Source organism: Elaeis guineensis, chromosome 8, assembly GCF_000442705.2.
Source record: "Elaeis guineensis isolate ETL-2024a chromosome 8, EG11, whole genome shotgun sequence".
Taxonomy (NCBI): Eukaryota; Viridiplantae; Streptophyta; class Magnoliopsida; order Arecales; family Arecaceae; genus Elaeis; species Elaeis guineensis.
Genome location: NC_026000.2, coordinates 12674725 through 12691772, shown reverse-complemented (window position 1 = coordinate 12691772; position 17048 = coordinate 12674725). Strand labels below are relative to the sequence as shown.

The 17048-nt window shown below is 39.8% G+C and overlaps 3 protein-coding genes across 5 annotated transcripts; 1 reads left to right on the top strand and 2 right to left on the bottom strand.

Moving 5' to 3' along the window:
* The first annotated feature begins 1400 nt into the window (after nt 1–1400).
* On the top strand, nt 1401–5879 carry LOC105050139 (eukaryotic translation initiation factor 4E-2). Its single transcript, XM_010930039.3, has 5 exons — nt 1401–1782; nt 4061–4226; nt 4338–4463; nt 5388–5453; nt 5554–5879. Exons 1-5 carry the CDS (start codon nt 1487–1489, stop codon nt 5602–5604), a joined length of 705 nt encoding a protein of 234 aa, XP_010928341.1. The 5' UTR covers nt 1401–1486; the 3' UTR covers nt 5605–5879.
* A 448-nt stretch (nt 5880–6327) lies between these two features.
* LOC105050137 (uncharacterized) lies at nt 6328–9242 on the bottom strand. Its single transcript, XM_073261731.1, is given in 8 exon segments — nt 6328–6569; nt 6620–6666; nt 6668–6962; nt 6965–7420; nt 7553–7683; nt 7746–7842; nt 8795–8859; nt 9168–9242. Coding segments are annotated over 6 exon segments (1191 nt in total). The 5' UTR covers nt 7784–7842; nt 8795–8859; nt 9168–9242; the 3' UTR covers nt 6328–6345.
* LOC105050138 (uncharacterized) lies at nt 9212–16081 on the bottom strand. 3 transcript variants are annotated; one of them, XM_073261730.1, is made up of 6 exons: nt 15914–16081; nt 13291–13343; nt 10733–10906; nt 10485–10593; nt 9375–9455; nt 9212–9242 (listed from the first exon to the last, which is right to left on the bottom strand). In XM_073261730.1, exons 1-5 carry the CDS (start codon nt 15962–15964, stop codon nt 9432–9434), a joined length of 411 nt encoding a protein of 136 aa, XP_073117831.1. In that variant the 5' UTR covers nt 15965–16081; the 3' UTR covers nt 9212–9242; nt 9375–9431. The 3 variants fall into 3 exon arrangements, with proteins under 3 accessions (XP_073117831.1, XP_073117829.1, XP_073117830.1); XM_073261728.1 differs by having other exon boundaries at nt 9241–9293; nt 9377–9455; XM_073261729.1 differs by lacking the exon at nt 9212–9242 and adding an exon at nt 9253–9280.
* Between the last annotated feature and the right edge of the window lie 967 nt (nt 16082–17048).

The window sequence follows — 17048 nt, the reverse complement described above, 5'->3', positions numbered from 1 at the left end:
TCGAAACGGATGCTCTGGGGAGAAAGAAGGTGATCGTCGTGGAGGATGGCAGCTGTGCTTGGAAGGCACCAATTGTGCCACCAGTTGTTCCGCCGGCTGATACTGCTGCTGCTGGGTTTGCTGCTGTTAGAGATTTTTGACCGCCTCCGTCAAAACATTCATCTACCGCACAAATGCAGCGATCTGGACGTCCGTGGTGACCACGAGATGCGAGGAACTAGGCTCTGCTATCGGAGGTGGGGGAGGAGGATCTTCCCTACGGGAAGAGTGCCTCGCCGAGCTAGTTGAATGTTGGGCTTTGATTTTCGGCATGATTGACTGCAGATCTCCCTTCTTCCTAATGTGCCAATCTATTGTGGCTAACTTTCTGTCGCCTGTCGTCGGTGATGAACACCTACAAAATAGCATCCTTATAGACCGGAGTTGTGTCCGACGGAGGACCTCCGATGCTTAAGATAGAGAGAAAATTAGTGAACAGTAGATTTGAATGTCGAAAGTAACAGAGCTTTAACTCAAAAGTGTCTTACCGGTGCTATTCACTTACCCTCCTTTTATACATGATTCTGATGTAACTGTCGAACATGTGGTCCTGCTTTTTATGGCGCTAAATTATTGGACCATAATTGTAGAGTTAGTGGATCGTTAATTTTCACTAATTGTCATGGCACGTAGTTGATAACCGCTTATAACGGTTATAGTGTGTTAAGTAGATTGATCGATTATATGTCGGTAATATTGATATATCGGTAGAAGGTCCAAACGAACCATTAGCTAGTAGTTCTGATGTGCCGACGGTCTTAAGTCGGAGGTTATTCAAGTTGTCTGTTGTTGATCGGTAGCAGTCGAATGTCAGTCGGTTTGTCGACAATGAATCGGTGTGATTTGTCCAGTCAATCGATGCGTAGTCGAAATTGTATGTTCGATCGGTCGGTTTTTGTTGAGCTGAAGTCAAAGATTGATTGATTTGAATCGAAGATCGATTGACTTATTCTAATACTATTATTATTATTTTTAAAATTTTTTATATTTTTAGAGAAGTCAATTAAGTTGTTATGGGCTTGCAGCCCAAGCATTTTTTTGAAACAACAGGTTTTCTATCAGAGCTCAGACGTTCTTTCCGTAGATTTTCATGCTGAGGCTTACTATATGCAGTAGCCAGTAATTAAGATGCTGCTTGCACTTTTCTTTGGCCCATGGGTCCTTGTTAAATTAAATAATTAAATAAATAAAAATAAAAAAAATAAAAACGAGTGCTGGCCAGCCAACGACTGCAGAACCGTTACATCAGCCGTTTATTTGAAGGATGCTTGGGCCATGATTGGACCGGGTCAGGGGCGACATTTAGACAAATTAGGCCCGTTGGCCGGGTTCAATAACAATCCTTGCCCCAAGCTCGGACTCGGAGGATCCGAGGATAGGGTTCGAATTTGAAAACCGGTGCTCCAGACATTGAGAGGCAGAGAGGGAGGCGGGACGGAGGGCGGCCATGAAGATGGAGGAGGAGAAGAACACGGAGGGCGGTGGAATGGGCAAGGGCGCTCCAGCGGCGGCGGAGGCTGCGGCGGCGGCGGAGGCGGAGGCGGAGGTGGAGGAAGGCGAGATCGTGGCGGATCCGAATCCCTCGGACGTGGAGGAGGGGCCGCAGCGGTTGCGGCAGAGCCATCCTCTGGAGCATTCGTGGACCTTCTGGTTCGACAACCCCTCCGCCAAATCCAAGCAGGCCGCTTGGGGCAGCTCCATCCGTCCCGTCCACACCTTCTCCACCGTTGAAGATTTCTGGGGGTAGGGAAACGCTCTCTTTCTCTAAATAATGTTCTTCTGTTCTTCTCCATGACGTATTTATCATGATAGATCGAGGTCATACACCGAGATGATTTATATTTTTTAAATATTTAATGGATTTATAGTTTTGTTGATGTTGTGCTTCTTGGTAGAAAAGAGTTTCTAAGCTTTGATGTTGTATTGGTTCATGAAGAGTGAAATATCGTCGCTTGTCGGATTGAAATTTTGAGCTCTGGTGATTTTTTGGTTTATTGGCACATGGTTGCCGAGGATCATGATCCTTAATAATAGATTGTAAATAATCGTAACTGTCTGGTTGGTTTTTTTTTTTTAGGGCTGCTCTATTGGGTTGGTCTGGAAATTTTTTTTTTTTTTTTGGTGGAACAACGTGATCGAGAAACACATATCATTTTCATCTAAAATATTTATGATATCTGAGCTCGAGTCTAACAAAACCAAGCTTAAATCTAGCCTGTCAAAAACTTTGCATTAGTAAGCTTAGACAAACTTATTTATTTGTTTATTTATATTTGACAGATTTAAACTGCTTTCTACTAGTTTGTAACATCCTCGAACCAATAACAGATATTATTATTATTATTATTTGCCCTAGAAATCCAACATGAGAAACCACCAAGATGCATGTGATGATGGTTTAGCATCTATATCACATTACCTTGAGTAATTTATCATATAAACTAACATTTTAAATGTGCAACGATATTAATGCATCACTATGTAAAAAGTCAACTACCATTAGGAAGGGGACTTTTGGCTATGTTTATAAATCAATAGAGTCACCATGAGAGCAATTGCATGGAACTGGTATAGTGGGAGGTGGTGCTTCTAGGTAAACCAAGGATTTATCGCTTCTCTGTTTTAACGTGTAATTACTTGGGTTAAGGACCAAGTATGATATATAAACTTCTTGAATTCATTTTCGATTAAACAAGGAAGTTAGGAATTCATCATTGATCATTCTACTTTAGCTCTAACTGATCATGTAGAGCACAATGGTACGTGGTTTTCAATTGTACTCTCAAATTGAAATTCATGATTTGCATCTTGAGGTGTTTCTTGTAAACTCATCTTGCCATGTGTGTTAGAATGAAATTCATGCTTGTAATAAAGTAGAAGCTACCATTAATAGATTATCAGTATGTATTATACTTTGTTGCTTGATTTCTTGTTTTCTTGCAGCAATTACTCACTTACATATTAGAACATCTCTATGAATTTTAACACCTCCAGACCATTTTTGTGCTCTTTTTTAAAGATACGTTCAGGTATCCATACCATACTATGCAAAATAATCATCTGTAGCATCATTCTGATCTAAAAAATCATTGTAACTTTGTTTCCTAAGAAACCTGATGTTTTGTTCTGACCTTCTTCCTTTGACAACCAAAATTGTGATTGTGGTCAGTGGAAGTATCCTGCTGCAGTTTTCTTTCAGTGGTCATTCAGTTTTCCATGCTCAGGATTATGGCTCTGGAGAACCCATGGGGTCCCACTCTCTTTCTTATCACTCATCAGTGGAATAGACTGGAGCATCTTAGCTGGTTCCCTTTAGTTATGTTTTTCATCATTTTAACTAGAGCATATCACCTATTGTTCCTTTGGGACAAACCATAATATTGAAAGAAAAGGATTAATGCTTTTGTTCCTTTAATATACAAAACTTCTGCTCTTACTCATGGTCTACTCTGATTCCCTTGTTTGCAACTGAAGGCATGGTTCTCCATGAGGCTCTTGTATATCTGCTTCAATCTATGAATATTTCAAAGTATTTTAAGAAAATTGTAGTAGCAATGATCAGAGATTACACCAACAGCTTACTGAATATGAGAGGTGAGGATTTTGATATATTCTCCCACTTGCCATTTGGCCTTTTATATGCCTCTACATTTGTTGGAAGTCATATTGCAAGCAAGCTAGTTAATTTTTTCCCCAAATAATGTTTTCAAATCCTGGTCATTTTCTAACACGTCCATTCCATCTCTATCATCTATTAAGTGCATGGCCTTGTTATTAGCAACCATTTTAAGTTTGTTTTTCTATCATTTTAATATAACAATGATGCTTAGTCTTTTTCTGCGAATAATATAAATTATTGATGTCTCTTTGCTTGGCTTGTTTTTGTATGCTTATGTTAAATGACACATACATTTTTGTATCTATTTTAAGTTTGCTTCCCACTTTATTAATCTTTTATGCTAATGAAGCAGTCCTTGCTGTCTGCCTATTAAGATCTGTTTGTGAAACTTTTTGGTCCCAGTCTTTACAATAATATACATCGCCCAAGCAAATTGGCTGTTGGAGCGGACTTCTCTTGTTTCAAATACAAAATAGAGCCAAAATGGGAGGACCCAGTCTGTGCAAATGGGGGAAAATGGACCATAAGCTGCTCTAGGGGGAAGGTTGATATGTGGTGGTTATACACAGTATGCTGTTGTTCCACTTCTCTTCTTTGTTTAGTTGTATATTGCAGTACAAAATGCAGATGTAGTTTGCTGATGAATTTTCCAAACTTTTTTGTTTTATGTTTCTGTCAGTTGTTGGCTATGCTCGGCGAGCAGTTTGATCATGGTGAAGAAATATGTGGGGCAGTTGTCAATGTACGAGCAAAACAAGAGAAGATTTCTATATGGACAAAAAATGGTTTGAATGAAGCTGCTCAGGTAAATAGTGAAGCATGTATTTAGGCTATCTGGCTAGAGGACAATTAGTTATAGATGGTAATTCCCAGTATGAGGTTATATTATGTGTATTGCTGTGCCTTTTTTATGTGATAATGCTATTGATTGTGAGCATTAAGTAGTTGATTTCTATCTATGAGACATCTACGTACTGTCTTTGACTTCCTAAATAGTTTATGTAACTAACAGGCTTAAAGATGTGCAGATATATTATCAACAAAGTTATAGGAAACAATATATGTGATAAACATATCCTGCCTTCATGGATTGAACTAGTAAGGTGGGATTTTCTACCTGCTGACTGGTCTAGTAGGTTTCATTTGACATTCTCTTTTCTTCGATAGTTTCCTTGGCCAAGAATTTGAGACCAATTGAGAGTTGATATGCAGTATAAAGCCATTTGTGATACACTTGGACCTTCGTGCTTCATAACTTAATTCACTGAGCTGATCCCCTCATAAAATCGGATTACGTCTTGGTATTTTGAGAGAATGGGGGCAAACCACCCACGCTGTAACAATGTAGGTTCCAATATTAGGGTTGCATTATCCAAGCTTTAACCCGGAAGCTCTGCTTGCTAAGCTAGGGACTGGGGATTATGACCCAAGTCTTGTAGTTTGAGAATTTGAGGTGAATTGAAGTATGGCTCCTGTTTGTGATCTTTTCGTCTTTTGTTTCTAGTTGGTCAGAGTCAAACCATAAGTTTTTTCCTACATTGTTTGTGCTGTGCATGCAACTGGAAGCGACCTGATTGTAGAAGCTGGTCATATCAGCTTCAAGAGCTACTTGGCTCCGACTCATGTCATGAACCATCCAATCATGATTAAACATGGTTTGCTGTGTTTCAAATTCTAACCAAGCAAGGTGTATCTTTGAAGGTTATAATAAAAAAACATTGTTTTACAGTTGAGCATTGGGAAACAATGGAAGGAGATCCTAGATTACAATGAGACCATTGGTTTTATACTGCACGTAAGTTCTTTTTGAACCATTGAAATACATGAAGTATGTGCTCGCTGGAGAGGTGTTTTACGATATTTATCTCACATTGCAATGTTCATTTTGATTACAGGATGATGCAAAGAAGCATGACAGATTTGCCAAGAGTCGATATCAAATATGATCTTCCTGTTCTAACTAGTAGAATGAACCTATAGATTGCTCTTTTTAGCATCTAACTAGAAGCATGTGGCGATGACATCAAATAGTGCTGATGGCGTCTTCGGTGGATACTGATGATTTATTCCTTTCAGTAATGGTCTCGTTCTTTCCTGATCTCTGTATAGCTTTTTGTGCTGTCAGCCTAGCTGCTTATCTCTTTTAAACAGCTGATTTTTTTTTCTCCCTTGGGCATGACATCTAATCTATTCTCTTATGGTATTGTTGACTTGATGCTCCCTTTGTGGTTTTGATTTTCCTTTTGATATATGTCTGTGGTGAAGCCTGGGGCGCTTTGGTTTATGGTCTAGACATTGGAGTACAATAGCTCTTTTATTGGCGTTGTCAAACCCCTCGATTGTCTGCCTGCTTGTCAAAATGCAAGTAGCAGGAAAGTTGAAATCTGCAGCGCGGCCATTCTGCCAGCGGGCATTTCCACATCCACCAGCTCCTTGCATCGTTTACAACAACATGTAGGTGATATGTTCTTTTTAGTTATGCATTGAAGTACTTTGTTATATCCTGGCTTAGATCCGCTCTAGCCCTAAAACCAGAAAAATTATTGTGTGCATGGCCATGTTGGTTCATGCACCAATCATCGCAGTAAATCACTAAGATGAGCATGGGATAAATGGAATCTAGACTGATGCATCTTGGGATTAGTGGCGTGCTCCAGTGTGGCCAATAATTCCTCCTAAAATGATGCTCATAATATTAAAACTACTGCATGGTCCAAAATACAATTTGAATATGCGCGACTACTAGAAAAAGAAGGAAGCCAAGCGTTACGTGCACAAGAACTGAAGCAAATAGTGTAATAGAGAATATGCGACATGAAATGGACGAGGACTGATCCAATGGACCAACCACCTCCAAGATCTTGGTATCCATCTAAGGAAGGATTCCTCGATATACGTCTCGTTCGCCATACTCCTCACAACAACCCTGTGCTACAAACGAGACCAGAATTTGGAAGAAACCCTGTGCTACAAACGAGACCAGAATTTGGAAGAAGAGAAGAAAGAACGAAAGGACCAGAAGAACATGCGAAGCCGGACCCGGTCCGGAGTCCGGAGAGGCGGCTCAGCGGGCGGCAGTTAAGGCATGGAGGGTGATGGAGACCGGACCGGTCCGGGCCCTCCAGCGGGCGGCCTGGCGGTGGACCAGCTCCTGAATCCCGGCGAAGGCCACCAAGAACTCCGCCGCCTGGGTCCGGTCGAGCACTCCCTTCACGGCCACCTCCAGCGCCCGAAACCTCAGCCGCTGCGCCCGCTCTACAACCCTCTGCATCTTTCTCACCTCCGCCGCAGCCGCTCTCGCAGCACCACCGCCGCCGCCCGTTCCGCGGCGGCGGCCGAAGGGGAGATCGAGGACGCAGGTGGTCTGGTACTCGGCGGCCTCCTCTTCGAGGACAGCCTCGTGGACGCGGATGCGGCGGGCGGCCTCGGCGAGGGCGCGGAGGGCGCGGGGGGAGAGGGGGAGGAGGGCGGAGTTGGCGGCGAGGACGGGGATGAGGGAGAGGATGGCGGAGGGGCGCCAATCGCCGAGCCAGGAGAGGGCGGCGTTCTCCAAGGGGAGCTTCCAGGGGGCCAGGAGGAGGCGGCCGACGTCGCGGGGACGGGCAGGGAGCATGGATCGGTTGAAGTGGGCGTCGAAGCGGGCGAGCTCCGAGTCGATCAGTTGGTCGAGTGTCCACCGCGCGCGAAGCTGGCGCTCCATCCGCCACGCGCTCGTCCTCCTCTCCTCCCGCCACCGTCCGTACGCCTCCGACAGCTTCTCCACTGCGGTGTGTTGCGGGTTGCGTTGCGTTCAAGAACAAGAAGGATGCTATCATCATTAATTGGAATGTCCAAGAAGAAGAAGAAGAGGCCCAAGAAAGAAGGAGAGCCGGGGTGGGGGAGGGGGCAGCGTACCGGGCTTGGAACAGTCGTGCTTGAGGAGGCTGAGGCAAGTGATGGGATCGGAGGGGGGTGGCTCGTCATCGTCGTCATCGTCGTCGCAACCTCCATGGGTTTCGTCGTCTTCCTCGCGGTGGCGGTCTCCTCTGCCGAAAAAGATTCAAGAAATGTTGCGAGGGAACGGAGGGAGAGAGAGAGAGAGACTTACACGAGGAGCAGGGGCTTGGCTGACTTCTTTCTTGGCATATTGAACCGCCAGTGGAGGAGTACCGGAGAGAGAGAGAGAGAGAGGGGGACGGGAGGGACTGGGGAGAGAGAGAGAGAGACGAGAGTTACGATCGCAGCCGTTCATTGGTTAAATACAGAGGCTACAATCTACATGGAGAGGGAATAGCGACGAATCCATCCGTTTCAAGCCCTCAGCAAGACAGGGATATCCTCCGTAAGCGGGTGCAGACTTTTTTGGACGCCCACCGAAAACATTAGAAGGACGATACGTATTGGAATACAAGGAAGACAAGCCATATTAAGTTTATTTATTCACCATCCAATCACATGCCGCCATGTCAGTCTACATTTTTTTTTAAAAAAAAAAATGTACTGGTGCGCGTGATGAGGGTATTGCTCAAAAGTTGTGGCATCATTTTTTTTTTATTCTTTTTGTGGATAACGTCATATTTTAAGGAAAAAAACACTGTTTTCTTGTTCATATTTACAAAATGACATTGTTAGCTTTATATACAATTGCACAGAATCTGAAAAAATACATTCTTCCTGGTTCACATTAACAGAAAAACCCTGCCAGCTTCTGGTATGGCAGTTAAACAAAATTTATATATGCACCATGTCTAAACCTACTATTGATACCACAGAAAAAAAAAAAAAAAAATCACCTTATTTTAACTTCTGGAATTTTTTTTTTTTAATTTCAAAAAACTGCATATACGTCTTCCATTTTCACAAATTTCTATCAAGGAGTTAAGTTTACACAAATCAAAAAAAAACAAAAAACTTAATTTGTACAAGCAGTAAATCTGTTTTTTGACACCCACTAAACCACACTTCACAATTAGATATCCTGTGATTTAGAAATAGTGTAAACAAAGGTGTTTTGTTTGAATTACAATTGGTTTCCGCTGCTTATTATATAAATATCGATGGTAAATGCAAAAAAAGAAAAAAAAAAACCTTTTTATAAAATTTTGAAACACCACAACCCTTCAGAAGGCTTGCAATATCTCTGAAACTAGAACGAACCTGTTCTTTCTTTAGTTGCACAGAAGCCAACCTCATCATGTCAAGTGTTCCAGCTGCTAATTACCCTGTTTCAGAAGTGAAATTTCATGACATGCATTACTAACAACACAGGGCATGCCTACAATGCTAACTCTCAACATCCTAGTAGCATCACGTATTCAGATTCGTCCATTAAAAGACATATGGAACAAAATCTTTGATCATCAACAGAATCATCAATGAATTCCAAAAACTCATAGCAAGTGAACTATGTAGTGAAGGTGCTTGCTAATAGAACTTGCAAGGATTTCCAAAAGGAAGGCACAACACAAATAATAGGACACATTCAACTCTTGCTCAGCAAGCTGCCTCGTGATGAAAGGAGGCGCAATACCTGATTTGCATTTTTTAGAACTGAAGTTGATCTTGGGGCCTGCATCTTTCTCCTCGTCAAAAACTCCACGGAATTCTGCATGCATCGGGCAGGAGGGATGTCTTTTAGAATAACTGTCTCAGGCCCGTCAAAAAATAGCAACTGGTTAGCAGAACAGTTCCCATATTATACATCCTTTGCTAGGACGACAGGACAAGGAACCTATACCCAGAGGACTTCTGCTTTTTCTTTCTTGTGGCAGGTTTATGATTTATGATCTCTTCCTCAGAGTCTGACGAGAAGGTTAGCCTGCACACAGAGGGTCATTTTTGAATTCTTTGCACATTATGAGCAGAATACACGAACATACAGTCAACACATTGTTTCTGAGTAGCATGCTATGAGAATTAATAGCGATTAGCATGCTGCAAGAATTAGTGCTCAGGTCTATACGTGTATCAGTTATCTGTTAAACATCTTGATATAACATAAGATAGTTGAAGTGATGAGACACTTATCAGGAACTGACTTCTTGGAAACCATATTAACAGGCTAATACAACATAAGATTGGACCAGTCCATGCATCTTTCACAAAAAAGGGAAAAAAAATCCAAGCACCTTAGCCTTGAGATTGTTCACCAGATACATGTAACTTTGATGTTGTTGGATATTTTTAGGACAAAGAGGCCAGAAAGGAGAAGAGATTATGTGCGTACCATGAAAGTCCAAAGGATGCTGTTTCATGAGGTGACTAATATAATACAACTAAAGCTTCATTTACTAATAAATTAAATGGAAAAAAAAAAATGATAATCTACGGGTGGTATGCTACTGCCAGAGCCTAGCGATACAGGACTCAATAAACATGCCTTGACAGAGATGTCAATTATAGCAACTTGCCTCATCTTTCCATGGCAGTTAAATAAACTATTATCTTTATTTTTTTAAAAAAATAATGTAGTAGGTTTTGTTTTATCCAAATTTAACAATATATAAAGATAAAAGATCCAGTGAATTCAAGAGAGAAAAAGAGATGCAGTTGCCTCTCTCTAAACAAGGAACTAGCTTCTGCACTCTAACCAATACATTTCACCAGCTTGCATCAAAAAAAGATACAACCATGGACAATCATTATGATTCTCTGACCTCCAACCAGAATGCCCATGACACAATAGTTCAACATTTTTAAACTTAAAGACCATGTAATTAACCAGGATTCCACATCAGATGTCATAAGGTATACACACAACTCCAAAAGAACCAAGCAACTCGACTTTGCAGGTGCAAATGATTGATTGGTTCATCTTGTTAAAGGTAAAATGACTGTGTTCAATCACCATAATGTGCTGCTTCTGTAGATTCACCCTCCAGACAACTGTCCTTACAAGAATGGCAATCAAAGCAAAAGTTTGCACCTTGAAGATGCAGCTTTGTGGGGCAATTATCCTGATTAAGGTCAACAAAACTAGTTCAAATCCTAATGAAAAAAAAGCTGAACCAATAACAATCATCTAAAAGCTTGAAACATCAAGCAAGTCAACAAGCTCAATCAGAGCAACAGATGAAGGAAATAAAGGGAACATACTTCTCATGGGCTGCAAGAGCTTCAACAATATTGCTTGGAAGCATTCCTGATATATAGGTTGCCTCCTGGTGTTGTTCTGTCTCTTTAACTTCTATAGTGTGCTCCGTGCTTGATTTGAGTTGAGGTTTCCTTTGTGCCCACTGTCTCCTCCGTTCTTTTCCTTCTTGAGCCACCCTACAAGAACAAGCTCATCCATGTAGGATGTAGGAGAATACAACCAACCATTGACATAAGTGTAAGTTTCAAGAAAAGCACCACTGCCAGATTTAGGATGAGAATTTCAAAAATAAAAGCAGCACAAGCATTACATCTTCAAAACTGTTCATCAACTCTAAGGACTCATAACTGCCAATGTTTCTGACTCCTTACAAGTCACAAATAAGGCACTGAAATACTCATCAAGGCATCCATTACATCTGATGTTGTGTAAAATATTTCAATTTACTTATATGCCGCAATTAGCATGAAAATGGAATTACCTATATGAAACATAATTGCATACTTGAAGCAATAAAAAAAATATCCACATAAGAAAGATGCTCAGATATGTTTTCTCCGTCAAATATTGTTTTATGATCAGCTTAGAAAGTTTTCTATATCAAATATTATGGTGATTAGCTTAGAAGGTTGAGTCAAAGATCTAGTTCCATTAAGAGTTAAATTAGAAAGCTTACTAAGCTTTCCAGCAGCCCAAAAATCAGCATATTATAGTTCAATCAAAGGACTTTTGGCCTTTGCTATGAAGGGTTGTTTAGCTAAATATTGCTGCCAAAAATGCTGATACATACACTTCTGCCATCCAGTGGTTAGTCTGACCAAAATCTGAATGCCAATTATTCTGTGGGCTATTTTTCTTCCGTTCTTCTATCAGGAAAGATTATTATTATTGGATCTAGTTTTTTTTTCTTTTCTTTAGAAAAAGCTTCTTGTTCTCTTTGTATTTTTTCATTGTCATGTGAATCCTCTATGGATTCCAAACAGACAACATGAATCTTGAAAGTATTAGAGGCCATGGAACGTCGTGTAAGTAGTGTTGTATATGTCTTTTAAGAACAGTCAAACAACTCAGCAAATACTTCGGTTTGAGTGCTCTCTTGAGAGTGCTTCTTGGTGGTGTGACTTCATTATAGCTATGGTATGAATCCATAATGCCCATGTCCAATTTCGTGGTTCCTTTCCTTCTGATTTGATGGGAGAAGAGCCTCACAAGAAGACCTAGATGATTCTAGTTCATGTGTAGAAAGCCCTAGAGAAAGCCAATGCAACTCCAGTCTGATTAGCCAAGCTTTAGTTTGCTTTTCCTTACACAAAACTTCAAAAACCACGAAACAAATATGCTTCTTCTCTTCACAGCATCTGCCCATTTTTACTGCTCAGCCACTTGCATTAAGCCTTTCCCATAATTATAACATGCATTTTATCTGAGTTTTGCTTTCCCATAGGTTATTTTCTTAAGTTATTTGTGTTTGCACCTACCAATCTATCCTGCAAACTCTAAAAATCCATGTTGCTTGTGCAATGTGCACCCCATAACCTTGCCAGCACACCTTCCCCCTTGATGTCTAAATAACTTCCATAAAATTAGTTTTTAAATATTTCCATGCAAATGGTTGCAACAAATCCAAGGATCCAAAGGATATCCTGAATCTGAGGAGAATAACAAACATCGTTAAATTCATAATCTGAAATTTTTTACACTATCTGAATTTGGTGCACTGACATTCTGATTAGTAATAACAAACTTCATGCCAAAACATATATGAAAAACATGGACATCAATAGTTTACTTGATGGAAGAGCAGTTTATGCAGTCGGTTTACTAAAGTGAAATGAGCAGTTTATGCGGTTGGAAAGCAGTTTGAGTGGGATAGTCATCAGTGTCTATGTCGGGGAAATAGAAGATCAAGAAGCAAATGTAACATGTTTGCTGCAATCAATTTGAAATAGAAGCTGTCCTCTTCTTTATTTAGCTAAGCGGTCTATCCTTAAAGAAAAGAGATAGTAAGTAGGAAAAATGTTTCTGCAGCAATGACATTAAAGATTGGATTTTCTAACTAAAAAGAGCTTAACTGGAAACTCAACATTGCAGTATTACAGATATAGCTCAAAGCAAGGTTTGGAAAACAGATACAAGGAACCGTATTGATATATTACCAGTTTGGTATGGTACAGTCGGTACAGTTTGGTATGCATCCTGTACTGAGACAACCTCTCAATACTGTCTCTCACTCCCAGCCATGTTACTGGATGCAACTAGATGGTACAGATCAGTGCAGGATGGTTCCGCTTGGTTCAGACCGGTAAGGTTCGACTTCAACTCATATATCGAGCGAAACCTGGGACCATATTGATAACCTACCACTATGGTACAATATGGCCGGTACAAGTGGTTAAGCAAGCCTTGCATCAAGGGCAATTAGAAAAAATTGAAAGAATATATGATTCAGATTGATATGTGGCATATCTCAAGAAAATAAAATGATGCAGAATTAGCAACATTAAACAAATGTCAGCGAACAAAAAGTAATGACATAAAAGTACACATGGAAAAAAGATACCTTATAATATTCTCTCTGGGGACTTTTCGAATTTCTTCATCTTGCTTAATGCCCTGCAAAACATCATCAATTAGCATGTATTTTATCAAGATCATGGGGCATTAAAGAAGTACAATAAGCATGAACAGGGGAAGGATCTTGGAAAATGTATATAGAACAGTTGCATATACCCTTGTTTATGCTTACTCTATATGCTCCAGCTTCTATTCATATGACTCTAGTGACTTGGATAAATGACAATACAAGGTGCATAAGTTATGAAACCAAGTTTCCATAAAAGCATGTGAAAAGTTCCAGAGCACCCATTTGTGGATAACTAAAATGACAATATCAATTTGCTGACAATCAGTTGCTTTTTTTTTATCCTTAAGATAAAGGAAGTTGTGCCTAGCTTATTTGCAATTTGTATTTCATTAGGACTACCACATTGTCTGAAGTGGAGTCTCTCTTTCAATAATTTTTAAAGTTTTTTATGAGTGAGAATCGAAAGAGCACACTTCTAGATCACAATACAATCATGAACTTTAAAAAACAAAAGACAAAATAAAAATGAAGGCAGGGATAGAACCTTTAGTCATAAATTGGAGATTCTACATGTAACTACCTTTGGAGAAAAAAGACGCTCGCATGCGTGTGGGCATATATAAGCCATGCATTATGCCATCTCCTTGCCTATGGTGTGCAGACTACTGGAACAAGCAGCAATTGCACTTGCAAATGCTCATGTTTGTCATATTAATTAGCAAACTCCAACAAGAAAAACTGACTTCAAGAAGCTCCAGAAATATATATGAAATTGTAAGTTCATGGAAGATCAAGTAATGAGATTTCCAAACTATAAAGACATTGGAGAACGTATGGTTGATAAATTATTATTTTTGATGATGTTTACTTCAAAACTAGATCGTGCAAAGACTGAATATGATGAGCAAAATAAATCTAGATGAAGTGGTCATACATGTTTCATGATTGCATAAGCAAGATGAAGGTTACATATCAATACTAGATTTACTAATGCTGTAACTGAACGAGTGCATGATCTATGTCAATTTGTTTTAGCCACAAGCCTTCATTGATCTTGTGTTCTAATTTTGCTTCTTGCCAAAATAAGCATCCAGTAGTCCCAGACTAAAATATTATCGTACTGCCACAATCTGAACCCCATGTACCATCCTTCTTCCCAATCCATCATTAGGACATCACATCCCACCATAGCCCAACCAGCCTTGAAAAGATTCCAACAGGTCCAAAGTCACTACATAATGTGAGAGTTGTAGGTATGCAATTACCAAATAGCAGCAAAATAAAGAAAAACAGTTTGCTTGCATACCTATCAATGTAAATATAGCCTATGCATAAACATCAATAAGCCATACAAATTTTACAAATATATGTTTGTTGGGACTTGGGACAAAACAGAACAATTACATCCACCACAGATAATCTTTATAGCCTACAATTATCCCAAAATTGAAATAAAGATACCATGGATCTCCATACATTTGTAGGTTTTCACCACTCCACTATGCCCATTTGTCAATAGAATCTCTTGCCACTTGAAGAACGAATGACCACTCTAGTAGGCATAGACATCACCACAACTGTAGGCACCCAACTGTGATGCCAAAATCTCGAAACATTTGGTGAATGTTTGATTTGAAAAATTCTGGACTCTGAGATTGCAGCAGACCAAGTCCAGCTGAAATTAATATGAAACCAGCCCCTGTTCTCAGCTTTTAGCCAGTTTAGTTGAGTTGACCAAAACTACCAAAACCCGATGAGAAATGGGCAATTTGCACCTCTCATGCTTAAATTTGCAAAAATACACTTGAATCTTGCAAGATTACACTTTGGTCTATCAATTCCAAGGATTAATTACTTAAACCAAAGACCAAAAACCTAAGTCAACCCGACACATACATCTAACTCAAACTAAAGCAAATAACGATTTAGTATCACAGAACCAAACCTCATCATCTTTTTTCCCCGATACCCATTAAGACTGATGCAATGATCTTGTGATTATTGACAAGTGCTCGTTCTGTAGGGGGTTAGGGGGGGGGAGACAACAATGATCCCGTGATCTCTCATTGATTAACAGAATCAAGAATATAAATCTTCCCTAACAATTTGACCTACTTTCCTCACAGACATACAAAATTATAATCATCACCATACCCCTCAAGGCTTTGTCCGAGCTATCTGGGATCGTACGTCTGATAATTCATACTAAAGGCTGCCTCCGGGGTCGTCGCAAGCTTCTCCTTTCCCACAACCTCCATCACTTTGTTAACACACCATCTCCTAAGAAGAATTCAAAAGCTTGGACAAGGAATACCTTTCTACAGTCCAACACATCACATGTACTGAAATTCATAGCAGTACATGCAAACAAAAAAAAAAAAAAAGAATGCTGCGCCGCTTTAGGAAAAAAAAAAAGCATCGATCCAAGTACTAAGAATTTCTTAAAGACGCCTTTTGCGCCCTCATTAAAGCTCCAAATACCCAAAAAGATGTACTGAATAATCCCAAGTTATCATGAATCCATTAAGGGGAGATAGCGCTCAAGCTGAGAAAGAGAAAAAAGAGGAGAGTATAATAGCTTGGGGTAATAAGGACCGACCTCCTGAGCCATGAGCTCCTCCGGCACGTCGGAATCGCTGCCGGCTTCCATCTTCTCTCTCTCTCAGGACGTATCAAAATATACGTCCGCCCCGCGCGAATCCACTGGGGATTCGCCCCACCGCCGTGTTACCTTGGCTCTGCGGGTTGTGTTATTTTGACCGTTCGATTAGGGGTTTACGGTTTGGATTGTCAATCAAGTCATGCGAGGCCTTTTTAAATGGACGGTTCAAAAGCCGGTGATCCAGATGTACAGTGCACCTAATTACGTTGGTAATCTAAATAAAATACCGATCCTAATCAACACCCAACTCGGCTTCCCCAATCAAACGGCGTGGCTCCCTTAGCCAGTCTTTTTCCTTTTTTTTTTTGCCCTGGTAAAATAGCATTTTTTTTCCTTTGATAAAAGAATTGTGACAAGATCGGAAAACAAGAAAAGAATCAAAATAAGTTAATATAAACATGTTACAAAAATTGTGATATTATTGGTGGGATTTGGTTTATATATACATTTGGTAGGCATAACAGGGAGGCGAATGATTTGTGCTTGGGTTTGCTCTTGTAATTTTTTATTTAGATTGTCTGTCCCAAAATTCTTAGGATTCATGGGATTAGACAAGCGTAACTAGAAAAATCAATCTCATTTAGATTTGATTTAGATAAAAACCCAGGTACTTTTGAGCAGAGTCGGCTCTGATATTTTTTAAATCTAAGATCAAATGAAAAAAAAAATCTTCTCTATTAAAAATTAAAATATTTTAAATATTAATTATTATTAAAAAATTAATCTACATATAATAATTTTTTATAGATATGTTCGTTAAGCAGCGTGTAAAACTCATCATTAATCTATTTAATTATTTTTTTATAACATTGTAGAAAGTCATCCTTGCATCTCATTGGAACATCAATGTAGGGCATGGAGCCTGGGGGGTCGTCCAGTTCGACTTGCCCCAGACCCGACCCTGCTTTTGAGGTTAGACTGTCCTGAATCACATAAGAAGAAAAAAAAAAGCCTCATCTTTTTTTTGGAAGGCAACTAGTTTCCTTAACAATTTTGAGCTTTGTTTTCATCTCTTTGGTCGACATATATTTATTTATTTATTTATTAAGTAGAGAAAATTAAGATGGGTGGA

Excerpts from the sequence above, each read along its gene's own strand:
- LOC105050139 (XM_010930039.3), top strand. The coding sequence starts at position 1,487 with ATGAAGATGGAGGAGGAGAAGAACACGGAGGGCGGTGGAATGGGCAAG. Across the intron at positions 4,464-5,387 it reads GTTTGAATGAAGCTGCTCAG|TTGAGCATTGGGAAACAATG; the intron begins GTAAATAGTGAA and ends ATTGTTTTACAG. Across the intron at positions 5,454-5,553 it reads CCATTGGTTTTATACTGCAC|GATGATGCAAAGAAGCATGA; the intron begins GTAAGTTCTTTT and ends TTTTGATTACAG.
- LOC105050138 (XM_073261730.1), bottom strand. The coding sequence starts at position 15,964 with ATGGAAGCCGGCAGCGATTCCGACGTGCCGGAGGAGCTCATGGCTCAG. Across the intron at positions 10,907-13,290 it reads CCCAGAGAGAATATTATAAG|GGTGGCTCAAGAAGGAAAAG; the intron begins GTATCTTTTTTC and ends TTGTTCTTGTAG. Across the intron at positions 10,594-10,732 it reads GCTCTTGCAGCCCATGAGAA|GATAATTGCCCCACAAAGCT; the intron begins GTATGTTCCCTT and ends GACCTTAATCAG.